Consider the following 27,068-nt stretch of genomic DNA (forward strand, 5'->3'; position numbering starts at 1 on the left):
AAGGACTTCCTTTATATGATTTCTATGTAGCTAGTGAGGTCTAGGTCCTGCCCTTAATTTCATCTTACTAGAAGTGATAATAGAAAACTAAGTAACACAGGGTAAATCTAAATTGTCAATAAAATACAAGCAAAAACACCTGTGCACATAATAAAATACATCCTAAACACAAAGTAAGGGTTTAATATTCTCTACAGCACAATACTGACTTTATTATATTTCTCCCTTGTATGCAGCTCTTCCATTCAGAAACTGGAGACCATCTTTTCATTTCATTGTTATGCCTTCCTCTTTTCCCAGCTTAGAGATACTTTCCAAAAGGCTTAATTTGTACAAGCAGTTATGAAGTTAAATTTTCATTTACACCTAAGTGTTTATAAAGTGCTCAAAATTCCAGCTTACACATATATGACTTCTGAAAATAAAACTTTTTGAACATTATCTTTTTGTTTTGCAAAAGTATTCTACATAGCATGTGATCACAGTCTTTTGTTGTTTGGGAAATCATCCATGAACAGTAAGTTAAGAAAAAATAAGTTGCTAACTATATCAATGTCTCCAATGTTAAGATAACTGGGTGCCACCTAGTGTTTGATTTCTGCAACTACTAACTCTATAAATTCAAAATTGCTATTAAAACCCGGGTTCTAAAAACTGCACTTTGGAAATGCCTTTTTTGTTGACAGGCTTACAGTGGCAAAATAAGATCATGAAAAAAAAGTATATGATATCAAAGTTAGTATAAAAATAGCCAAATGCTACTTAAATATGAAAAACAGAACAATCATTTTTTACTTCAAATGAAGATTTCTGCTTCCCTTAAATTGTACCAAAATCTTAAGGGAACTAGGTAACTGGAATATATAAAAATTCACTGTACAGTCAACAGGTAAGTCAAAACTAGGGCTTAATTATAGTTTATAATGAGTGTATACGGCAAGTGGTTTATTCGAAACATCCATTTACTTATTATTGGAAGTGGTCAAAGTGGCAAAGGCAGTAATGCATTTTTTCCCTTTTTGAAAGCTCCATTATACCAAAATAACAAAGTGGCCTTAAAATTTCACTTAAGAGAATTCAGCATTACCAGTTTTTAAAGAAATACCTTAGAAAGAAATCAGTCTGCTCTAGCAAATTGCAATGCTCATGAACTTTTATTTAACGAGTCACAGTCAAAATCCAAACTGTTGAACAATCTTCAGAGAAAACTGGAATGTGCAAGGCTGAGTCCGCCGCTTTAGATCTGGAAGAAAAAAAAATCAAACCAAAAGAATTTTTATATTCCAACAGTCTATCTCATGTAAGGGGCACATGCACCCTCTTTAGACTATCTGGGAAACAAATTCAGTTTGAAGAGGAAATTCTGTACACTAGGATTTTCTCAATTCTGGTCTGCTGCTAGTGAATCTTTACAAATTCCTTCAGAATGCTATATACAATGCAGAATATTATCTATAAAGATTAGTGTCTACTTCCCTTCATCCTAGTGACTAGAAATTTATCTTGGGGGTGGGAGCAGACACAAGGAGTGTTACTTCCTTAAGAAAGGGCCAAGTGTGATACCAAATTCTCCTACCAGTCAACCTGGTTATAGAGGTGAAGGCAAGAACACACAGAAACCATTTGGAGAAACACCTTGGGAAAGAAGTAGTGTTCTCAGGTGATAAAGCAACACTTAGAAAATGTACAAGCCAACTCAAATTACTTTAATAACTACTGTCTTTAAAATACAGTACTGTATATTTAAAAATTCATAACTGTAAAAACAGACTGGGGATATGTGCTCAAATTTTAAGTCATGGTGCATTCTAAATGGTTTGGAGATACATCAAAATATGTAAGATGGACTGACAGATGAATAAAGGTATAGACAGAAATGTGATAAACCAAGTATAGAAATATGTTAATTATAGAATCTTGGTGGTAGGTATCACTTAACTCAGTCTTCCTCAAAACCAGTCTTTGCTTTTTTTTGTGGTTGGGGAGGCGGGGGTGTGTGTGGGGGGGTGGCGGTGGGGGGCTGTGCCACAAAGCTTGTGGGATCTTAGCTCCCTGACCAGGGGTCAAACCCAGGCTGTCAGCAGTGAAAGCACAGAGTCCTAACCACTGGCAATCCAGGGAGTCCCTTTAACAGGGCTTTTAATGTTATGTTGTAATTCCAATGCTTCATACCAAACTGGTTCAAACAAGATAATTCTTCTAATATACTAGTTTCAATTAAGAGAAGGCATGTTTGTACAACAGAGGGAATATAGCTATTTATATTAATAATAACTATAAACAGACTATAACCTTTCAAAATTGTGAATCCGTATATTGTACATTTGTAACATATAATATTGTACATCAACTATATCTCAATTAATAAAAGAAAAGGCCTGTTTCTTTGATAAAATCTTATTTCTCACAACTCTCTCTCTAGATACTCTTAATTTAAACAAGATTCCAATGCCTAGCATCCATACTGCCAAAGCAAATACTGATCTTTTCAGGAAGAAGTATTGAAAAAGATTATAAAATCCTCATAAGCACAAACAATTTGACTAGCACAAACGAAAGTTGAGAAACACAAGGTGCGTCAACTTACATCATCAATGTCTTCATCATCATCTCCGATGTCATCAAACTGGATCTCATCATCATCTCCAGGACCGAATGTATCAGTTTCATTGATTTTAGCTTAAGAAACAATAACAAATATAGCCATATAATATAGCCAAGATGGTAGCAAAAATGAATTAAATTGCCCACTGAAAGCAGTAGTTGGGTATCAAACGTTGAACTATACAAGTCAAACTTTTAATCTGTTTCATTATCAAAAATATCCTCATAACATCTACCTAACAACCCTAGTATATAGAACACTATTTCACACAACAACATCTCTAAGTCAAGATGGAAATAGTTTTCTTTTGTTCACAAAGGTATTTTTGGTGAGGCTGGCTCCAATTAAACAAACTCTAAACTATTACAACTTCCAGCTACACTTCAAAAAAGGTAGCACATGTTAACAACCCAGAAATTATCAAACACATCAATCAGAAAAATTTGGTTATATCATGCTTATCCCTTAATAACGGAAATGAACCAGGAAGTCCTAGTCCTATTCCCAGATATATTAGTACTTCCTAGATTGGAAATGCGAAGTAAATAATTACAGCAGGATTTTTACACCTAAGTAAAATTACAGTTTTCTTGGTAATATGCAACAACCAAAATACAGTCCAGGGCTCAAAAAGGATAAATCCTCACCAAAAGTATAGTTACTAGAAACAGAGTCTCAGTTACTTTCTTCTTAAGGTGTCTAGTAATATGAAGTGAAGGTAGGCATACTTGGAATGAATCACAAAGACAAAACTAAAGATGCAAAATCCAAAAATTCTATCAAAAAATTCCTTCATCTAAATCATCAAGGATTAACAGCATATTAACAGGTTAATATAATAACTCAGACATTACCATGTTCTGGAAGCTCGCCGTACGCCTTCAGACTTCTAGCCTCATCTGCATTGTATTTTAGAATCACATCAGCTTTATTATCCTTAAAAAGAGACACATAATGTTTACAAATAATTATGCCAAAATACTATCCATTAATTTCATAAATTAGTTGCAAACTGGATAAAAAAATAAAATCTCACTGTTGTGCTATTAAACTCTTCTTTTTCTAAAATTTTAAAGTTTTCTCCTACCCTCTGAAAAACATCCTTGGGTTTAAGTCAGTCTGAAGAATCTTGCACACTTAAGTGAATAATGATCAACAAGCTTAGGGAAGACATTTATAGATTTCACTTCAAAAGAAGCAGAACTGTGCAGACACAATTTCTTATTTAGTTATCCTCTGGTTAGAAGTCTTTTGAAAAATAAAAATTCACTGGGACCATAATTTATAGGTGATTAAACACTAATTCAAAAACTGAGACTGGGATAATGACCTAAGGGAATTATACCTTTCCATAATCAGTGGTTCTTAGTATACAAATCCATGAGAATCTCTTGTGGAGCTTTTATGTCTATGCTCGGTTGTTTCTGACTCTTTGTGATCCCATGGACTGTAGCCCACCAGGCTCCCCTGTCCATGGAACTCTCTAGTCAAGATTACTGGAGTCAGTTGTCATTTCCTCCTCCAGGTGAGCTTCCCAATCCAGGGATCTAACCCATGTCTCGGCAAGCAGATTCTTTACCACTAACGCTACCTGGGTGGAGCTTTTATATCTCCTGATAAATTAGGAGTCGTGGAATGAAGCCCATGAGAGTGTATTTGTAAAATACATGGCTATTTCTGATGGAAGTGTCCCACTGAAAATGAATACTTCATAACATTCACACTTCTCCATCTGAAAAGAATCTGACTTAATTAAGGAAGAAAAACAGGTTGAAGCTGATTGTTTCAACTTCAAAAAAATTTTTGGACCTGAAAGCAGGTCCAAAGAAAGGCAGGAAAGTGATCACAGTGATCCAAGAATGGTGTGATTCAGGACCAGCACTTCTCAAAAAGCAGTATGTACAGAAGTCCAAGGGGATTCTGGTTAAAGCACACATTCTGATTGAGGCGGCCTGGGGTGGGGTCCAAGAATCTGCATTTCTAACAAGTAACTGAAAGCTAGTGATGCTACTGGCCCCTGTACCACCCTCTGTGGCAGGGGCATAAAAGAGGGATCATGGGAAATTAAGAACCAGAACATTTATTGTGGCTGTCATTTTAGAGTATCAATATGAATGCTACCCAGGTGGCACTAGTGGTAAAGGACCCACCTGCCAATGCAGGAGACTTAAAGATACTTGGGTTTGACCCCTGGAGGAGGGCATGGCAACCCACTCCAGTATTCCTGCCCAGAGAAGCTCATGGACAAAGGGGCCTGGTGGATTACAGTCCCTGGGGTCACAGTTAGACACAACTGAAGCAACTCAGCATGCTAGCACACATGCATGAATGTTACATCTTTCAGAACCTTGACTTCTCTGTCAAAAAGGGAATTAATTCTTTCTACTTCTGAGGTTCTCTTTAAGATCAAAAGAAGAAAATGGACATTAAAATAATATGAGTTTAGAGCACGCTATCTCAATGTCAGCACTGTTTATGTTTTTGGCCATATAATTCTTTGCTGTAGGGACCAATCTGTGCATTTTAGGATGTTCAGCATCACCCCTGGTTTCTATCAATTAGATGCCAGCAGCACTGCCCCTTACCCCCGTGTGTGCAAACCAGTCATGTCTCCAGACACTGCCAAATGTCTCCTGGAGGAAAAGTCACCCACAGTGGAGAACCATTGATTTAAAGTAGTAATTTTAATTCTTTATTCTGGAACAAACATTTAAAAAAATCAGAGTATGATCAGAGTTTTAAAAATAGAAACAATATCACTCAAAATGTAAATATATACATGGTGATGAGTTCCAATAGGTGGAAACCATGGGTAGTGTCTCCAGATAGAGATCACTCAAGAGCAACTACCATTTTCTTCCCTAAGTTCCCATCTAAATTTAAAGCACAAGAGTTGGATATGACTGAGTGACTGAGCACACACACTTTTATCATGATTTGTCTTGTAATCACTTGTGTGCCTCTTATTCTCTCCACTATCAGGCCATAAGCATTTTGTGAGATGGTAGCCTGACTCACTCAGTTGTATCCCCTAGAGTAATGGTTTTTGTATTTTTATTTCAATATGTATAAATTTAAAAACTTGGGGCAGGCAGGCAATCCAACATAAAATTACATTTTTATCCTGCCAACTAAGAATATTAACAAAACTACAGTATAGTATCTTTCATTCCAAAAAGGGAACTTCTAAATATCCAAAAAAGAAAAAGGAGTATTTAGCTTCAGGAAAAATTCACATTGTGATTCTTCTATAGTGAAAATGCAGATTCCATAGACTGGCACTGGGGAACCATGATCCCTGGGGTACCCAGCACAATGCCTATGACAGAAGTGGCCCTTAAGAAATGTTTACTGACACAATACTGAACAGCCTACTGGCCTGGGAACTGGTCAAATCTGGTTATGACTTATGTTCTAAACATCAGTTGCTCATCAAAGTCAAGCAAGTAAACAATGAAAATTTTAATAATATTTTTACCTGGTAGTCCCGTAGACCAACCAATATAATGTCTGAGGTATTAATCCAGACCTATAAAAGCCAGAGAAGGTTACATTTCAAATAAAAATAATCAACCAAGAGCAATGTTGAGTCAGTCTTCCCACAACACATACATACTATTCACTCAACTGTGGGTAGAGTATCTACATTTAGAATTAAGGAAAAAAAAAACTACAATAAGCAGCTGAGCCATTTTAAAGTTTCTATCATTTGGGATATTAGAAAAATAACAATCTTATTTAACTACTTGACAGTTTAATAATTCCAGAGGACCAACGATTAGTTTAGGAATTAAGGGATTTCTAATACTGAACCACTCCAAGTGGTTAGTTACCCATTACATATGAGAACAGTAAAATTAGAAATGTGGTTTTACCCCCCGCCCCCGCCGCCATGTACTCAAATACACACAGGAAAAAAAAATCCCTTTAGTTTGGTAACAGAAGCATTAATGACCCAATTATTATTTTTTTAATCATAAAGTCAAGACTGGAGGGACTTCTAACCAACCTGATGAATAAATCAATCTGCCTGATCAGCTACATTGATGGTAAATTAATCATTTCTTTCCAAGGCTGCCCATTCATGATTTCAATTCAGGAAATTTAACATTAATACAACACTTCTTTACCATTAATTCATATTCAAATTTCTTAACACGCCTTACAACTATTTCTCCCAACCTCAAGTCAGAACCCAAATAAGGACCACTTACTGCACATAACCAATGAGTCTTTTTAATCTTCTTTACATTGAAATAGCCATTCCAGTATTTTTTTTCTTTCATGACAATAACATTGCATGTATTGGATTGGCCAAAAAGCTGGTTCGTGTTTTTCCTTAAGTTGTTAAGGCCAACCCAATATTTACAGTCAGATCATTTGTTTTACAGTGTGTCCCTCCATTTGGACTTGTTAACCACCTTGGGCAGGAATACAACATAAATGATGCTTAAAAAAAGGTCCCTGGCTCATAAAAACCTTACCGCCATTTCTTCCCCTTTAACCGTAATTTTATATTAAAGTAAAACAAGTCTCCACAGCTACCTTCTTTCTCAGTTTCCCTCTGATGTGACACAATCTTTTAACACCATCGAAGCACATAGCTTCCAGTCGTCCGTTTCCCAACATTTTGATTACTTGGGCATACTCTGGATGAGGGAAAAGAAAAGGGTACAGGATATTGCTCAATTTTTGATAAAGGCAACTTAAAAAATCCACATAAAGTTCATTAGAACACGCAGGTTTGTTGGTTAGGAGTAAGTATTTGCAGTAAAGTAAGTGCAAGGGCGTGATAAACACCAACCTAGTATACAGCAGAGCCAGAATCAGAGCTGTGGAATGCCATGTCCATGACAAGCTGTCTCTATTAGAAATATTTTAATTACCTACTCACTCACTGTGAGTTAAGTAGACTGACCACTGTCTTCATCACTGTATGCTCTACTTCTGGAGATCAAAGTGGCTTTCTCCAAAAATACACACTAAAATTCCTTATCAATCGCTCACTTTGGATCCTCACCCAGTTACCAATCTCCTTTCCCTCAGAGGAAGATTAGCCTTTAGAGACTGGTCACAATACAATCTTTGGTACACTAGCAAATAAAAGCAGCTTGAATGTTATTAATGTCTTCGTTAAATTAGTGATTATTTTGGTTTTTGTAAAGCTGGAAAGATGTTCCCAGGCAAATGCCAAAGTTTTAATCAAAATCTTTCCAAAACGGTACCAAGGAAGCCACCCTGTTTTGCTGCCATTTGAAAAACTGAAATTATATACTGGCTTGCACAAGGGCCATCTCTTGTCGCCCAGAAGATCGGAGGTGGGGGATGGGGTCACTCCAGAACTTGTCGCTTACTCAAGTTGTGTTTGTAAATATATCCACCAGTTTGTAAATATAATGAAACCTAACTTTCAAAGGTTCACCTGTAGGGTTGCAAAGTGGCAGTGTTACTCAGACTGCAGTGAATCTAGCACCCATCGACCACCTCAATATTGCTAGTCAATTAAAAGGTAGCCTCTCTTTCAAAGAGGGAGGGGGAAACACGAAAAAGAATAATAGTCAAAATAAAGTCAATTGCTAAAAGAGGCAAAAATGACCAAGGGTAAGAAATAAAAAGCCTGACATGCTGCAGTCCATGGGGTCGCAAAGAGTCGGACACAACTGAGTGACTGAACTGAACTGATAACCTTAGTGATGTGAGAGAATAGACTTGTTCCTAGGAGACACATGATAAAGTATTCATAGTAAGGGAAAAGTACCATGATGTCTGCAACCAACTTCCAAATGGTTCAAGACGGATGGAGACACAGACACAGACACACACACACACACGCACATGTGAAGTGTTTAAGGGAATTCATGGTACTTAAACTCCAACTTTTCTGAAAGTTTGAAATTACTCAAAAACATGGGAAACTAGTGTTATTACTTAAAAATCTTAATCGGTTTGAAAAGGTCAAGTCAATGGTTCAGTTTCATTTCACTGTATTTTAGAAATTATTGATAAATGCCAGTAAAACTGGAGAAGTAAGGGAAAGGCTTTGGATTCATTCCCCTAATACCCATGGTCTATTGAACACACAATGTAGCACCAATTCACTATCAAAAAAGGCCAACCAAGTCATGGAATTGTCAACAATACAGCTTTTGAAGTTTAGTTCCCTCTGAACTGTTCAAATCATTCTTAGTTCTGCATATGTTTACATAAAATAGTGAAACATACCTATTTACAGAAATGCTATCAACCCTCAACAAAGGCTGAGTATACAAGAAATAACTACCAAAATAAATGCTCTGGAGAAGTGTGGGGGATGAGAAAATGAGAAGAGCAAAAAGGGACACCACGTTTTTTCGCTCAGGATTATGAGCAGAAATTGAATATCTTTATTTACAAAAGAGAACTATTACGGAAAGAAACCTAACTTATTAAATGCTTACCTTGTCCATCTTCTTTGAACACGAGCTCTCTCTTTTCAGATTCATTCTCATTCTTGCCTCTGCGTCTGTTTTTACCTCCTTTACCTAATGGTTTTTAAAGAAAAAGACATTATCAGCAAAACAGTAGAAAAAGAAACTAATAACCAATAACTTATAAGTTAATTATAAAATTATAAGTTTATATTAATTAATGTAATTAATTATATTAAGTTATATTAAAATTATAAGTTTATAATGCTTATAATTTTATAAAATAAGGTCTTTAATTATAAGTTATTAATTATAAAATTATAAGTTTATATTAAATTAATATAATTAATTATATTACTTAATTTATATTAAACTTATAACTTTATAATGCTTATAATTTTATAAAATAAGGTCTCTCTGTACCTGCTCTCCCAAATGAAAGATCTGTGTGCAAAAAGATAACTGGGCCGGAGGGGGGCCTGGCAGAGTTCTCACTACTGTAATGGAACACACTGATTTTTGTAGTAGTAGAGGGAGAAAAACAATTGTGGCAACTCTGAGAGTTTACACTGGATCTGTAGAATACATCAAGCCAGTAAAAAAGCAAGGTCCTAACTGCCTGAACTTGGAAGCAACCAAGATGTCCTTCAGTAGATAAATGGATAAACTGTGGTATTTTCATATGAGTACTATTTAGCAGTAAAAAGAAGTAAGCTATCAAGCCCCCTTTACCAGTTAGAGGGAAGAGTCTCAATAATACCCAGCAACTGTCCATAAAGAATCCCATGCGGGAGTACTGAAGGCCCCTTAAAGCAGGCATCACCCTGTGGAAGTTAACTGCCGGTAAGGCCAGAGGCGCCCATGCGGGAAGCCCAGGCCGCACGGAGGTCTACCCACAGGTCCCTATAGCGCCGGGGTCTGTCTGGCGCGAATTACGAGCAGAAGCACACATTCTCCCGCAAGAGGCCCTTCAAAAATGGCGTCGGCTCCACCCCAATGTGACTGAACTGTAAGCCTGAAGTAACTTCCCAGCTCCTCCCCCGAGACCAGAATCGCGTCGGGATAGTCTAGCTGTGTGAAGGCAGGCCGGAGAGGAAAGTTACTGTGGCCTAGGCCATCCGGAGACCGCGGACAGAGCAAGGGAGACCGGGCAGAGGGGAGTCGTGGTCCTGAGGTTCAGGCGGCACTACCTTTATTCTTAGGCATGGCGCTGACGACGCACTTGAGGCGTCTCCGACTTCTCTCCGAGTGGCGGCGGCGACTCCTTCGAAGGGAGACGCGAGAGATAGGGTGACACGAACCGGCTGCGAGAGACCGGGTCGCGTCTGCGGGAGTCTAGCGACGGACGCCTCCTGAGAACCGCCTTCGCCGACTGAGCCGCAGCAAATGGCGTCGCGACTGCTCGCGTCCGTTAACCCCGCCTCCCAACGTCACCAGGCCACGCCCCTCCGGTTTATGGCGCATGCGTGGCCGGCTGGCTCCTATTGTTAGATAGGCAGGCGCGCTCTCTGGATGTTAACGGCCGTTGGCGGAGCCCCGCGGGGGGCGGGGCCGTGGCCATGAGCCCGGGGGCGGGGCCGTGAGCCTGGGGGCAGGGGCGGGGCCGTGAGCCTGGGAGCACGTGGAATCCTCGAGGCAGTGGGCGGGGCCCAGGCGCCCTCAGGTAGCGCCCCCTGCTGCCTGGCGCCAGACTTCTACTCAGTTCAGTTCCGTCGCTCGGTTGTGTCCGATTCTGCGACTCCAAGGACTCTGCGACTCTGCGACTCTGCAGCACGCCAGGCCTCTCTGTCCATCACCAACTCCCGGACTTCTACTGCTTTGTGGCAAACTGGCGTGTTCAGGTTTGAGCTGCGGGTTCATTAATCTCACAGCTCAGTTTTATTACTTGTCCCAAAGAGTAATATTTATGTGACACTTATTACTTTATAAACATGGGTCCCCTACCTCACTGTAAACCTAATTTGGCGGAGACCAAATCAGTTGCTTACTATTACCAGCATTTAGCAGAATGTCTGGCACACAGTAGGTGCTCAGTACACACAGGAAGGGAGGGCAGAAGACAAACTCAGCATTAGGGGCTTAATCGTATCCTCCCAAAATTTGTATATTTAACTCATAACCCCCAATACCTCAGGATGTGACTTTGGAGACAGGATGTTTAAAGACGTAATTAAATTGAAATGAAATCATTAAGGTGGGCCCTGATCCAATATGACTAGGAGTCTTTATAAACAGATTAGGACACAGCACAGAAAGGAACACCGCGTGAATAGGAAGGTAGCTATCTACAAGCCCAGGGGAGAGACCTCAAAGGAAACCAATACTGCTAACACCTAGGTCTCAGATTGGTAGCCTCCAGAATGGTAAGAAAATAAATTTGTTTTTTAAGCCACCCAGTCTGTGGTACTGTATTGGTAGCTTCAGCAAACTAATACAGCTGACTATGCAGGAGGAAGAGCTTCACTTTTAAGTAAGCTTATTTTAAATCACTTTTCTGAAAACGTTAGCATTTTAACATTTTCTAAGGAAGTGGACATTCCTAAGTGACAGAGAAATAAAGTACAATTGCAAACAGTGGTTCTCTACCAGGAATGGTTGACAGTGTCTGGAGATACTTCTGGTTGTCACAACTGGGGAAGGAGGGCCATGCTGCTGGCATCTAACGGACAAACCTAAGTGAAATAATCTCATAAAAGGACATACATGCATTTATTTGAAACTTTATTATATAAATTTTCATTTCTTTTAAAGATTACAAAACCTGTTCTGTGACAGGAATACAAGCAATATTGTTCCAGGATTATTCGTGGATACATCTGAAAGAGCTTAGATTATACATTAATAGTATGATTTGAAAACTTCCCAGATTAGACTCTTAAGTAAAACAATTTAAAATATTCAGTGATATTTAATCCTTTACAAGCATTTCATAATCATGGCAGCAGTGCCAAGCATCTGATGAGATTTAACCACCAATAAAAGGTACAATACATATGAACTCATGATATGGTGTCATGGGCTTCTGGCATGCCTTACTAGAGAGAAACTAGTATAAAGTAAAATCATATATAAGAGTAGAAAAATATTTGTGACTTTTTTCTTTTTTAAAAACTGTTTAAGTAGATACCCACCCCTTTCCCACCCATGGCCAAAAATGCAAAATAATTACATCCCTTAGGTGTATACCTTCCCTTTTGCTTAGGGTAAGAGTTAAGATAAACGTAATACAGGTATATAATCTTAAGAGTTAAAAACTCATCACCCATAATTATTAAGGATGCTAAGGAATGGCAATACCTTGAAGCTTTTTTTTTAAATTAAAAAAGAAAGCCTTAGATGGTAAACTACACTTAGAGAAACACAAACCAAAACCTTTGTCCTTATGCCCTTGCTTTATATTTAAAAGTTCTACTTTAAGTACTTGTTTGAAAAACTCAGTATACAGTTCACTCAGTACTATAGTGATAATAGGAGTAAAGATTTTCACTTCCATTAGATATTGAACTAATCTACTTAGAGAGGACTATTATAGCAACTCTCTTCTCACATACATTTACATACATTGTACTCAAATGGTATGTGCTCTACAGAGGTTTTCTCGAGGTTTACACCTCTGTTTAGTCTCTAAATTTTCCTTTCCACTAATCTCTATTCAATGTCATATACTTTGCTAGTTGCTCTGGGAGAAGTCATGGACATTTAAACAGCTTATCATGCACTTCAAGGTTATATGGCAAAATAATGAGGAAAGTGCCTTTAGAGGTAGGAAGTAGGCTCTCATCCCAACCCTTGGTATGCCCTGTTATGAACAGTTAAAAGACTGGAATCAAAGTGGTAAATGTGAGACAGATAGTAATACAAGGCTTAAGAAAATTAAGTTGACTTTGCTACTAGAATTCATTGAGAACACTCAGTCACATTGGAACCAGTTACAGGTCATTCGCTCACACAGAATACAGCAGTGTCAAAAATATATAAAGCGCACTGTAGATACAAAATCTTCTTGGCCATCCATATTTAGTTATCATTCTGTAGACTCTTCACTAGAAAAAGTGGTTAAGCGTGGCTCTGCAGAACACCACAGTCCCAAGAAAGCAAATTAAAAAACAAAAACAAAAAACACCAGCAAATTTCATTCCTTCATTAATTGGTCTCCACTAATGGGCACTTGGGGAGACCAGCAAAATGTAAGCAATCTGGAGGTGAAGAGAGGACTGTTTTCATTAATTGAAATAAAAATGCTGAGTTAAGTCAACTTATCTGTGAATTAAATAAGGCTCAAAGTATACATCCAGTTTGTTAGTCACATGGAAGTGGACCTTTCAGAAGGACAGAGCTCTAGGACTAGTTGGAACCCCCTGGTTTAAGCACCAAGGTCAGCAATGGAACTCATCATATTTGTTAATCACAGAAAGCAGACCTTTTCTGACCATTTACATTCCTGAGATATCTGTCCTAATGCCTTTGTAAATTTCAAATGCTCGATACCACTATAAGAGAGAATTTTCTCTATAAAATACAGTCAAGCAACCTGAAAATTTTCAGCTCATGTATAAAGGCCAGGAAGTTGAGAAAAATCACAGCCATGTTGAAATGTGTACTGCTGGCTTTTGTGGTGATGCGCATTTGTACTAAGCCCCCAAATCGTGAATGCTTTTCTGCTGTCATCTGAGGCTGGATGTACCCTAGTGCTTTTCCTACCCAACCCATTGTGCCCAATCATGAAGCCTTTCCTGGGCTGAGGGTACAAGGTACAGCTAACAGACTAGCCCCACCTCCCATGATGTTCCCTTGTCCCAACAGCAACCACTTCTTAAAAATAGATGGGAAAAGGTTGACCCAAACCAGCTCCTTGCAGCCCACTGTGTGTGAAATGCGGAATCTCTACTGCATACACACCACACCCTCTCCAGACACTCACCAAGCGACTTTTCCCACATGTCAGTCTCCAGCCTCACAGCATCCCAAGTTTGTGCCTTGTCAAAATTATATTTTTGGACTTTTGGGGTTGCTTGCAAATAAATGAATCTATATCAAATCTGCTAAAGTGAAGAGTCTATTGTACTTAGAAAGAAGACATCTCTATGAATTAGGAACTGAAATTACTTACTTATACGAAAAGTTCAGAGGACATAAAACTTACCTTAATTTACCATCATCACTTGAAAGGGAGGATAGAAAACACATGGTATAGTGTAATCCATATTTTCCAGTACGTGCTTGGTAATGTTAAATTCAACCTACCATTCTGGATATTATTTTGGATTATAAGCTAAGAGGAGGTTTGTGAAACTGGCCTGTTAGTTTAGTTCCTTTCATATTGAAATATCCTTCAGACTGAACTAAAACCTCCTGGGAGGTAACCAGCAGCACTAATGGGAAAGGGCCTCACTCCCACAATTGTAGGGCCCAAGAGAAACTGGACTTGAAGAAATTAATGGAAAGGTTATCCCAGCACAGGCACTACATTTAGAGCACATTGTTAGCCAAGTTTGTCTGCTCTAAGTCAAAGGCAATAGGAACACCAGAATCACAGATGAAATAAATCATGAACTGCTTTTTAGGCAGAAGGCCTTCAGTTTTGTGAACATATAACCAGTTATTCTCCAATAAAACTGGCAGCTCTTCTAGGCAGAGAAGGCAAAGAAGGCATTCATGTACCAGCAGAGGACTGCCCCAAGAACTATAGTTTTTGAACAACTCAGCTCATGGTTGTGTGATAATATGAGGGGAAGGCAGCACGGTGTTATGAGGGAAAGGAAACTGAATGGGAAGTTAAGGATTCTAGTCTTTGCTCTGGGTCTCAGGTTCTTTACATGCAATATGAGAAAGTTGGACTAGACAATTTATAAGGATTTACACATTTACTTCTGGTTTTAAAAGACTACGATTAACAATACACCTAAGCACTTATGGAATAGTGTCAGTGTCAAAAATCTGAAAAGATCTATTTTCTGCCTAGAATTACATAAGTGACAAGAATTTGGGATGATTGTGGTTTGAAACACTTAATAGAGGAGGAAAAAAAAAACACCTTTATTTCCAGGCAATGGAAAGAAGGTGTTAATCGTTAGCATCCATATACTCAAGAATATTTTAAAACTTTCTCCGTCTAGATTTTCTGAAATCCTTCCTCTTATGTATTTTTTAATTTAGAAGACAAATTTATATTTGATTTCTAGGCAATAATCATTTTGTGTCACCTGGGCAAAAGGCATGATCAATTTTCTCTTTCTCTTGAGTTACACAGAGGAGAAGTTAAGGAATAACAAGTGGCTTCCAAGACATTTAGATAAACCATGCTTTCTTGGCTTTGTACTCTCGGGGGGAAGATTTAAAGCTTCTGGCAGGAAAAGAGATTTCTGATGTAAATGGCTTAGTACATGACTAGGAAAGATCTGTTCAGGCACATTCTCAATGAGATAAGTTAAATCACCTTTTCCTAGCTCATATGTTTTTCGTATTACATACTGATGTATGCTAGGTAGCTTGGCAAAGATACAGGTAATAATGGATGCAGAAATTTCTTTAATGAAATTGTGGAAACTACCAAATTTGATGTTGATAATGAATAAGCAGACACAGTGCCCATTTTGAAAACTGATCATTTCTGAAATTAAAAACAGCATTATATGAAATTAACACAATATTGTAAATCAACTATACGCCAATAAAAATTTAAAAAAAAATAAAAGAAAGCATTATATGGCTATAAATCATCAGGAGGAATTCATAAAACACTCAATGCTAAACATTCATTTAGTCTACCTTAGCTATGATTTAAGGTTAGAACAGATAATATTTGACCCAGAATGTTTTATTCTCTAGAATAAGAAAGTTTAAGTCCAAATTTCATAGAGAGGCCCTTGGCCTTTATTACATTCAAATTAGTGTTTAATATAGAGCATCTTAATGGGATATAATTCATTATGATTTATCTTTTTCTTCCCCCGCAAAAAAGCATACTTTTCCTGCAGGTATGCAAGAACAGGTATCCTGTTATTCATATGCTAAATTCTGTAATTTGATCTATTTAAACACGAAAAATCCGATGGGATTTCAATGACCTGTTGCTAAATTTTCCTTTGCCATCTCTTCACCATGCCTTTTAAAGGTCTTTGATGTACATTGGGAAAAATCCCAAATGTATGCCAAATTCTAAGTATGGAGATGATTTAAGATAAAAAATTCAAGGACTACTTCCTTAATTAAGGAAAAAAGACCCTAAGTATTTGCAAAGTATATGGACTAACTTCATAGGTGTACTCTTGATGTCTGTCATACCACACACACACACACACACACACACACACGATAACTTTATCACAACAGCTCTCTAGGTTAGCCTGACAGAGCACCTGACTTTAAGAAACAAACAAATGAACAAATGAACCAGTGAAACAGACATGGGGAAAGATATGTACATTTTGGAAGTATTACATTCAAAGGCTGTTCTACAATCTGGCCATTTTGAGGGCTGTCCAACAATACTGTTAATCCAGGTGAACTATTTAACCAGATTTAATAGTCAATTGATTAATAATAGATTCCAAGTTAAACAAGGCATGTATACGTTAAAGAAAGCAGTACAGAAATGTACTGTATATGAACTGTTTACAAAAACATACAAAATGTTGGATGGCACAAGGGATACAGTGCTAATAGAAACGGATTGTTTAAGCTAAGTGCTTAACATAAACTGTCCATCCCTATAACTAACGAAGAATATTTAAGGGACATGAAATATTTCCTATAAAAATAATGCTATGTGGTGTAGAGTACTTTATTCAGTGTATTTTTAGGTGGTATTCATGTGTTCATTATTATTCTTGTTGATTCAGTGAATATATCTTCATCATGTTTCCATTTTCATTTCATCTGAAGCTCCAGGAAAATCTAACTTGCTAACAATCATTTAAAGCGAGAAGAGACAAAAGCGGGAGCAGCAGCAGGAGCAGCAGCATTATGGGTACCAGCTGGGACAGTGTGTGCTTGCAGGTGCCTCTCAGATATGTGCTACCTGTCACCAGAACTTGTGCTATCAACTTACACCATGGTACCAAATATCTCACTGAGGTCACTTCACAGGGCTGTAGAGGTGATTTTTTTAATACCTCTCCGCTGAGCAAGAGTAGAGCGGCCTACTGGTTCCAAAACTGGTGACTGATTACGGTTTAAAGCAGAGTATGTAGCTGCCATGGCACCCTGAAAACAGGAAAGAAAGGTCACAAATAATGACAGTGGGTAGTCACTTATACACAGAATATGAAATGAATTTTCCCCAGATAATTTCTTCACATGCAAATTTATACAGATTTTATTAGGCTCATAATGAAAATAACCACACTAGTTAAATCCTCTCATCTAACTAAAACTGAAGAGGCCAATGAGGGAGGTTGAAATTATGGATGAGAGAGGACAGGGGTGGGCTCATAACAACCAGTCCTTACTTATCTCTGGACTATTCAATTGTTTTTTACCTCTGCAATCCTTTACCATGAGAGTCAGCAAGGAATGCTGTTTTGGAACTTGTGTTTTGCCACTGCTGACAACCTCAGAGTCTGCTTTGGGTTTTGTGTGTAAGAAAGAAAAGTACAAAGAAAAGCCAGGAAGTCCACAAAGCTGATCTGATTAATAAACTCAGAAATCATTCCTAAACTAGCTTTAGGATGGTATTTTGGCATGGCTTGACTTTTTCTTTTCTAAACCACCCACTATATGAGAATCTCACCTGAGAAGTGGATGCATGTTGAGAGGCAGTGAAAGGGCCAGGTGCTGTGGTACAGAGATGGCATCTCACAGTGCCCCCTGGAGGACATGTGGCATGCATGCCCCAGTGGGCTGCTCACCTTGACCAGATGTGGTGCATCCTGTCTGTTGAGTTGGTATTGCGGCAGTTGGTCCCAGTGGACAATCCAAGGATGTCTGAGCACAAGGGCAGCGGTCAGTCTCTGGTGAGGGTCCACATGAAGCATCTTTGACACCAGGTCCTGTAGTGGGAAAAAGAATAAAACAAGCTTAAACCTGTTATTTGTTTTCCTATAGCACCTGATACTGTGTAGTATTCTTCCTTGGCTTCCATGACACTATTCTTTCCAAGTAGCAGACCTTTGGGTACAAAGCAATTTAGTCAATATGATGATGTTTAAAAAAAAAGTAAAAACTTAAGTCTTTGTTTTCTCCTCCCTGAGTTAACAGTAATTCTGGTGCAAAGGGTAAATTTACCACAGTTTATGTATCTTTAAGGACTTTGGCTCTTTTTTCCCTCAGATATTCTGATTTTCTCTACATTTTTGTTGGTTTATTTCTAAGTAACTTTCAGCTACTTAAGATTTTTTTGTACTACTTTGTAAAAGCAGGATATAACTGTCCAATAACAGGAATTGGAGTGTTGTAAATGCTCCCTCCACAGATTACAGAGTCATTTTTATTTTCTTCTACTTCTCAATTTTGTGGGTATTCACCATATTACATTATACTTATAATCACAAGTATTAACTGGACAAATTAGCAAAACTTATTAGTAATCATGTGGGCATTCATAAAATAGGCTGTGCATTGGATGTAATTTTTTTGTGTTATTTGTATCTCATCCTCACCTGCCTTTCACTCAAAAAAAAATCATAAAACGCAAGTGAATGAGAACCAAATTTTAAAAATCATAGAGACAGTGCTTGCTTCAGCAGCACATATACTAAAATTGGAATGATACAGAGAAGATTAGCATGGCCCCTGCACAAGGATGACACGCAAATTCGTGAAGCATTCCATATGAAAAAAAAAATCATAGAGATAAGCTAGACTTGCTTTAACTTATTAAAAAACCAGGCAATGTATAAACTATGGTACTTTCTATGGTAACATTACTTGATATGCCTGACAACCAATTGTGACAAAGTTTGCAGTGGATCCCAATGGTTAAGAATTACTACTCCACAGTGACCTTGAAAAAGGAAAATCTGATCACTACAATACTTAGTATTTTTCAGTAGCTCCCCAGTAATTAGAGAAAATCCCAAATCCTGAGCATGACTGACAAAACCTTTCATAATTGTGGTTCATCAGTGACCCTCTCACATGTACCTTGTACTAGTCACATCAAACTCCGTGCACCACCCTGGAGGTACTGTGCCATTCCCATGCCATCGTGACCATGCATGCATGCTCCCTCAGCCTGGGATGGACTACATCCTTCTGCTTCCCAAAGCTGCCTGGCAAATCCCTTCAATGCTTCTGGAAAGCCTTCCATGAAATTTTTCTGATCAAACATCATCTGTGAACTTCTTTAGTACAGTAAGCAGAGCATTGTAAAAGCAAATGTCACACTGAACTGTTTATTTCTGGCCATCTCACAACTAGACTGAGAGCTCTTTGAGATCAGGAATTCTATCTGAGTCCCATCTTTTATCCCTGGCACCTTCACTTATTAAGCACATTGTAGGTGCTCAATACATGAATTTAAAAAAAGTAAAAAGTACCAAGAAAAATGAATTATCTGGTTTAAGAAATTTTATTGTTAAACAAAGGGAAAAGTTAACATATCATTTTAAATACAGTTACAATACTAAATATTATCTACACAGATATTAAACTAGTCAACTGAGGCTTCATCTCCATGCCAAAATTATCTATATAAATTTCTGACATATCCTATTTACTAATGCAATCATTTCAAGCCTAGCATCCACCTCTAAGAAAAAGGAGTGAGCACTTTTTACCAATATGTATCTTCCTCATCTCCTTTATGTTTTTCTTATTTTGAAATGGAAAACTTTGCTCTTCTTTTCAAACAGAATTTTCTTCAAATAAAGTGAAACTAGAGCAGAGTTAGAAGGCAAATCAATGTTATTCATGGGATGGCAAGTCTGCTAGCAAGAAAGGCTTTTCAATTCAAGTTGACACTATAAAACTAAACTACTATTTATTGTGAAAAAGATAGACCCCTATCTTCATAATATGGACCAAAAATAGAACATGGTACAGTTATTCTAGGGAACAAGGACTTTGGAATCAGCTGTTTCTTTTGTTTTTTTTTTTTTTTTTTGGGCGCCCGCCGCCGCCGCCATGCTGCCTGGCCAGCACGCGCACAGCGGGCGGGGGCGGGGCCCAGCTGTTTCTTTTGAAGCACCTACTCATGCCTGGTGTGTAACTGTGGAGAAGTTCACACTAAAATTCTGGGCTTTGGTTTCCTACTGTGAAATGGCGACACTGCTAGCTACTCTACAGTGTTGTTAAGAGGATTAAAGGGGATAATTTAGGTAAAGTGCAGTGTGAGGCACAGATGAAACACACAAATCATGAGGACCACCATAAGTATTACTCATCATTTTCATTAGTAAGAAGTAGCATGAAATATATAGATAATAAGGCCAAACCAATATATTCTGGGAAAGAAAAAACATAAGTGACCAATTTTTGAGTCTGAGGTATCTGGTGATGTCATTTCAATACTGCTTTATCAACAAGTTTCTAACTGATATTATTTTTTCTCACTAGGGATTATGAAAAATTATTTTCTCAAAAGCTTTAATAGGAAGCCATACTTACCTTTGCTGTGTCTGAAACAGAATTCCAGTAGCCACCACTGAGTGAGAATTTTCCACTGCCTATTCGAGCCAGTATTTCCTCTGGTGTATCATCAGGGCCATTTGCAAATGGAGTGTAACTAATTTATAACAGAATAAAATGCTAATGAATAAAGTTTCTTTTTTGGTTTGTAATTTTCATATTTATTTGCAATATCCAAAAATACTCTAAGTAGTTCATTTAATGCTATACCTCATTAAAATCTACTTAAGTAAAAATTAACAACAATATGAAGCTTCATATAGTACCAGGTCAAGATACAGGTTATGAAATATTAATTTAGATTTAATATACAATAATATAATTAAGACCTGATATACTATAGAATAAAATATTTAAAACAGTATGTTTATGACACAGAGTACAAAAAAGATATGGAAAAAAATCAACTCATAACCTGAAGAACTTAATAATAGTACATTACAGAAAACAATAATACAGGTATAACAGTGATACACACACATACACATAGAATTGTATTATTAAACAACGAGAGAAAATATGGAAAGAAAGTATTAGATTAAAAAATAAATCTAGATAATGTAACCAAAATATTGATGAATAAATGCTTACAACATATTGTACACACTCACCCAGTAAGCATTGTGTAGAGGAGGACACCAAGACTCCATATGTCACAAGCAGCATCATAGCCTTGTCGTTTTAAAACCTAGAAAAAGTAAAAATTAGTATTAACACACTGTTGTTTATTATACAGATTTGGATAGGCTGTGAACTAAATTATGTCTCCTAAATCAATGCATACAAGAAAAACAGAGCATGATTAACAAACAAGGCAATATAGTAATACTATTTCTAGAAACTTCTACTAATATTTCATATATATAAATTTAAATTTTGATATTCAGATTAATTTATCAAATGCTGCTGTGGCACACAGAGGACTATAAAAATAAACTGAAGGTAAATTTCTTATTTAAATGTATTTATATTTTGTAAGGGGCTGCAGAAATAATTAACAAAACAAAGAAAATATAAGACTATAAATGGTATAGGGCAAAACTGTACTATATATATATATATATATATATATATATATATATATACACTCAAGATTTAATCATCACTATTATTAGGCATAAACTCTGACAAATACAAAGCAACTGTTTTCTGTAAGAAAATCAGAATCTTGCAAAGGAAATAAACTTCTATGTAGTTAATTCAACATGATAAGTTTTCTAACAAAACTATGTTTTAAGGATATGGGTATAAAGATGAAGAAGCAATTCACTCTTGATATGGGGAGAGAGGGAAGACTCGGAGGCAGCCTGCTTGTATTGGGCCGATAAGGAAGAATTTAGGAGGCAAAATCAAGAGGTGAGAGAGAGCAGGGGCAAGAGAGCAAAGCCTGCTTAGTGACACGTAAGTTCAGTGTGGCCAGATTTCCACACAGGGGATTCTATAGAGAGACTGAAGTGGTGTTTTATTTTTTTAATTTTTATTTTTTGAAGTCGTCTTTTAAAAGGTTTTTTAAATTATTTATTTGGCCACACCACGTGGCTTCTGGGATCTTAGTTCCGCAACCAGGGATCAAACCTGGGCGCCAACAGTGAAAACACCAAGTCCTAACTACTAGACCACCAGGAAATTCCCTGAAGAGTTTTTTTATAAATATCTTGTTAAGGAATCTAGGTGGTTTTTTTTTCCCCCTGCAGGCAATCAGATGTCACTAAAGCATTAAAGAGGAAAATAAAATAAGTGGATGTGTATACCAGAAAGATAACCCAAGGTATAGAGAAAATGCTGGCAAGAAGAGAGAATGGACACAAGGCCACCTCATTGGAGACAATTTGTAGCAAACTAAGTGAAAGGCTGTGAGGATCTGTACTAAAACAGGACATGAAGAGGAAAAGACATAAAGATAAAATGGGAAGGACTCAGTAAAGATTGGATATACAGGGTAAGGGAAAAAAGGTCTAAAATATTTAGGAATCAGAAAGGAAAGGATCTGGTGATCCACTGAATGTGGAGAAATAGTACAGGAGGAGGATTTTGGGAAGAGTTAAGAGGTCAGTCTAAGGACAGTTTGATCACAGAAGATTTCCTGAAGGTGAATTTAGAGGCAGGATCTGAAGCAAAAAAACATTCCAATGTGCCAAGGCATAAAAGCCACATGGTGATTCCAAGAAGCAGACTGCTTATATGAAGTAGGAAACAATCATGAGGAAAAATGAGATGGCTGGATTAGGGGGTCATGCTTGAACACCAGTGAGTGGCAGAGGCTGTGGATATGTCAACAAATAAAGGAAAAAAACCTGTCCCTCATCAGTTCTAGTATCACTGGGAGAACTGAATCAAATAATCTTTAAAAAATTTTTTTATCTAAAAACTAAAGTTTGGAAAACAGAGGGGGGAATCCAAATCTATAATCCAACTAGTCTAACGTTATCAACTATTATCATTTTTGTGAAATATCTAGCACATGGTAAAGCACAAACTTTGTAGCCGGGTTGCTTGGGCTCAAATCTAGATCTGACCTCAGGCAAATGGCATCACCCCTCACTGTGCACCTTGTTTCCTGTAAAATGCAAATAAAAGTACTCACCTCACATAGTTATAATGAGAACAAATTATTATACCCGAATTAAAGCTGTGAGGATGAAATCTGTTAACATATGTACCTGACATGCAAGCCTTATATTAGGATTAACTATTATTTTTTATTATCTTGCTTGTAGTTACGATTTACATAGTGATAATCCAAAGGCAAGAAATTTTGAGGGCAAAGCAGTGGATTTTAGAGATGCTATAATGGGGAACTGCAATTTCTTAGGAAAACAAGCAGCAACCTGATCAAAGCAGTGCCTGAGGAAGACTTCAGCAGCTTTGCAACATCTTGTGGACTGATCAGACAATGACAAAAGGGACGCCATGCACCTAGGCTGTGGCAGTCACCTGGGGGTGTAGTGAAAGAAGCAGGAGCTAGGAAGGCAGGTCTGTGAACAGAAGAAGCCCAAACTGGTTGTAGGGGATAACAGAGATGCTAACTGGCTACAAAGTTAAAGACAAGAAAAGACCATGATGTTTTAGCTTTAGAAATATAGGAAGATGGTAACAAAAATCAGGAAATTCAAAGAGTATCAGGAAAGAATTTTCTAGGCAAGAATACTGGAGTGGATCCCTGGAAGGGATCCCCCCTCTCCAGGGGATCTTCCTGACTCAGGGATCAAACTCAGGTCTCCTGCATTGCAGGCAGACTCTTTATCATCTGAGCTACCAGGGAAGATGGGCAAAACAAAGCAAATGAGTCTTTAAATATACTGAAATATTGCAAGCAAATTCTTTCACAATTACCTCTGGTGCAACAAAATTTGCCGTATAACAAGGAGTCATGAGAAGACCATTTTCTGCTCTTAGCTGTTTAGCAAAGCCAAAATCACAAATTCGAATAGATTCTGGATTTCCAGATTCATCCACATAAAGAATGTTGCTCGGTTTCAAGTCTCTGTGAACCACCTAGTTGAAATACAAATTAAAGAGGTACATTAACAATATGTCTCCATTATGGAAAATTATTTATCACAAAGTTAACAAGATGATTGGTAGTGACCTTCACATTATTCTAACAGTATAAAATACTGATAGTGTAAGTATAACTTACACTGTAAGTATCTCTCACACAGAACTGTGGCAAGGAAAGGAGGAAGAAAGAACAGTATTTACCCCCCTCCCTCACTTTGTCCAATTAAGTGGATTAAGGAAAAATGCAAATAGCAGTAATATCTGTCTCCAAGTTATTCGTCGTCCAACAAATATTTATTGAATATCTATCATGTTACCAGGGTATTATACAAGGAGCTGCAGATACTCTGATGAACAAGACCTGTAAGATCCTTGCCTTTACATGCCAGGAGCCTACCCAGTAGTAAGGGAGGCAGAGAATAAATAGGTGAGTGACGGGGCACAACTCGGGAGGCTCAGGAAGGGTCTCCAGAGGATTTAACAACTGATTTAATATCTGAAGAACTGAATGTAGAAGCCAGAGAAGTCGGGGTAGTCATTCTACGTAGAGTGAATGGTGTGTACAATGGATGAACACAATAAATATGCGGACAGGCTCAATGGAATAGGCATGGGGTTTAAGTACAAAAAGGAAACAAAAATCCAGATTTACCTAAGTACTGCCTATGTGATATCCAAGCAACAATGGCACACACACAGAAAGATACCATTCCTTTAGAGTTCTGTATTACTTTCTCCCTTTAATCACCTACTGGAATACTTCTTTTATCTCAAGTCTCTCTGATGCCCCTTATTAGACTTATGTGTTTCTTCTGTCACCCAATTCTGAGTTTATGTTCTAATCAGTAACCTCAGTTTCACGTCCTAACATCCAGAACTTCACTTCTCCAGACCAGTTATTATTTTAATAACTAATTACTGCTGAGGCACTAAGAAAAGAACACAGAAGAGTTAGATGACTGCACAGTCACAAATTCTTCAGTGAAAACTGAGTTCTATTAGTTTCTAGTCACAGTAATAAGCAAATCTTGAGCAGCTACAAGTGAAGAAGCTCTAGAATTAAATGAACACATTTCACTTGTTAGCTTCTAGGGGCAAAGACAAAGAAAACAAGAATAATGTACTGAAAATAAACTCCTTAAGAAGAGGTCTGTTATTCTTTTCTTGCCTCCCATTCCTCTTTGCTCCTCTGCTATTCTCCTTTCCTCCCGCTCCCCCCTCCCCACCTCTCTCTTGTTCCTCTTCCCTCCCACACTCACTTCTTTTAAAAAATATGGTGGTTTTTTTGTTTTGTTTTTTGTGGGTTTTTTTTTGCCATTTACTAAAAATCTGTATGCAGGAATAAAGGAGGAAAGCACCCACCAGTCAGAAATCCGGTGGCTCTTTGGCCTAGTCTGTTTGAAGGATTTCCTTTTACAAGTGAATACAACCTATGACTCTGGTTCTTGTCTAAACTCTGCTGCTGCTAAGCTGCTAAGTCACTTCAGTTGTATCCGACTCTGTGCAACCCCAGAGACGGCAGCCCACCAGGCTCCCCCATCCCTAGGATTCTCCAGGCAAGAACACTGGAGTGGGTTGCCATTTCCTTCTCCAATGCATGAAAGTGAAAAGTGAAAGTGAAGTAGCTCAGTCCTCTCTGACTCTTCAAGACCCCGTGGACTGTAGCCTACCAGGCTCCTCCGTCCATGGGATTTTCCAGGCAAGAGTCCTGGAGTGGGGTGCCATTGCTTTCTCCTGTCTAAACTCTAAATGGGCCCAATTCTCAAGAGTATGCAGTGGCCTAGCAAAAGCGGTGCTGTTTTCTAGGTCACAAAATCTCATGTACTTCTTGGGAAGTGTAAGAACTTAATGTTTATAAACAAGCTAAAATTTCAAAGTAGAACTTCAGGCTCAATGGGAGAAATCTGCATAGTGGAAAAACAGCAGCATAATTAACATAATATAGTTATTTTTCTTTACATGCATAAACTAACTTCTATCTTTATAATTTCAGCTCAAACACTAAGAGTGAAAAAGAAAAAAGGTATTTAGTATTTTATACCAAATTTCATAAGGTGTTTTATATACATTAGGTTAATAAAATGTTAAAAATACTTACCCCTTGTGCATGAAGATATTCAACAGTTTTGGTAATAGTAAACAGGACAGCACTGGCCTCTCGCTCAGAGAAAAATTTCTGCCTAAGAATTTTATCCAGCAATTCACCTCCTTTCATAAGTTCTGTCACTACATACACATATTTTCCATCATCATATACCTGTAAAATTCAATACCAAAAATGCAAAAAGTTATGTGAAGCTTTACATGTGCTCAGCATGACGTTTAGCATAGTAAAGAGAAATTAAAACTCAATTTATATTCAAGGAAAATTTTACTTATCATAACCAATGAAGGATATAAAATTTGTAAACAATTTTATACACATAAAAACTTTAAAATAGGAATTGATGAGATACTGTCAGAAAAATAACCTCTGATTTCCTTCCATGAAGCTTAACTCAAGGCAATCAAAATAGCTATGGGTATGGAATGTGAAGGGGCACTGAACTTCTGCTCTTAGGGTGTGTTCCTCTTGATCTTTCTACCTACTAATGATGAGAGGGACTGCTACAAAGACATGTGATTGAGATTTTCCTGGAACTTCTACAACTGCAGAACTTCTATATTTATATGCACAGTACACTGAATTATTCTGATTTTGATTAAATTAAAAGACAAACTGTGGCAAGAATTAAGTAGGAAGATTAAGTAGCAAAGAGAAATTTCATTCAACCATACAGAAGCATACCAATTCACTTCTAATATAGAAAAAGCAAGCTCAATGTAATTTTGGATTTATACTCTAGGCAATCCCAAACTGAAATAACCCTCTCCTTAAACTTCATGCCTTTTTATTCCCCTCTTCTCATAGAGTTACTGCACAGCTCTGTTTAGCTCCCTAACAGATACCATGTACTGGGGCCCCGAATATGGAGAAAACAAGGTAC

At 37.6% G+C, this 27,068-nt stretch overlaps 2 protein-coding genes and 1 non-coding gene across 6 annotated transcripts in view; 1 reads left to right on the plus strand and 2 right to left on the minus strand.

Annotated features, from left to right (window-relative positions):
* Positions 1-1,135: 1,135 nt before the first annotated feature.
* Positions 1,136-10,433, minus strand: EIF1AX (eukaryotic translation initiation factor 1A X-linked). Its single transcript, XM_043458801.1, has 7 exons — positions 10,203-10,433; positions 9,043-9,126; positions 7,151-7,254; positions 6,084-6,134; positions 3,460-3,541; positions 2,588-2,679; positions 1,136-1,243 (listed from the first exon to the last, which is right to left on the minus strand). The coding sequence occupies exons 1-7, from the start codon at positions 10,216-10,218 to the stop codon at positions 1,238-1,240; spliced, it is 435 nt and encodes a 144-aa protein (XP_043314736.1). The 5' UTR covers positions 10,219-10,433; the 3' UTR covers positions 1,136-1,237.
* Positions 10,434-11,716: 1,283 nt separating this feature from the next.
* Positions 11,717-27,068, minus strand: part of RPS6KA3 (ribosomal protein S6 kinase A3) — a 102,229-nt gene continuing 86,877 nt past the window's right edge. For all 4 annotated transcript variants that reach the window (XM_043457537.1, XM_043457538.1, XM_043457539.1 and 1 more), the window contains 6 exons: positions 26,180-26,338; positions 23,914-24,075; positions 21,192-21,268; positions 20,560-20,677; positions 17,862-18,002; positions 11,717-17,217 (listed from right to left, as the gene is read on the minus strand). In XM_043457537.1, the coding sequence (XP_043313472.1) occupies positions 17,095-17,217; positions 17,862-18,002; positions 20,560-20,677; positions 21,192-21,268; positions 23,914-24,075; positions 26,180-26,338 (780 nt within the window). In that variant the 3' untranslated portion in view covers positions 11,717-17,094. The remainder of the gene's footprint in view (positions 17,218-17,861; positions 18,003-20,559; positions 20,678-21,191; positions 21,269-23,913; positions 24,076-26,179; positions 26,339-27,068) is intronic.
* LOC122436097 lies at positions 18,683-18,789 on the plus strand. Its single transcript, XR_006267868.1, has one exon. It is a non-coding gene; the product is annotated as a U6 spliceosomal RNA (small nuclear RNA).

The sequence above is a fragment of the Cervus canadensis genome, chromosome X (genome assembly GCF_019320065.1).
Source record: "Cervus canadensis isolate Bull #8, Minnesota chromosome X, ASM1932006v1, whole genome shotgun sequence".
Classification (NCBI taxonomy): domain Eukaryota; kingdom Metazoa; phylum Chordata; class Mammalia; order Artiodactyla; family Cervidae; genus Cervus; species Cervus canadensis.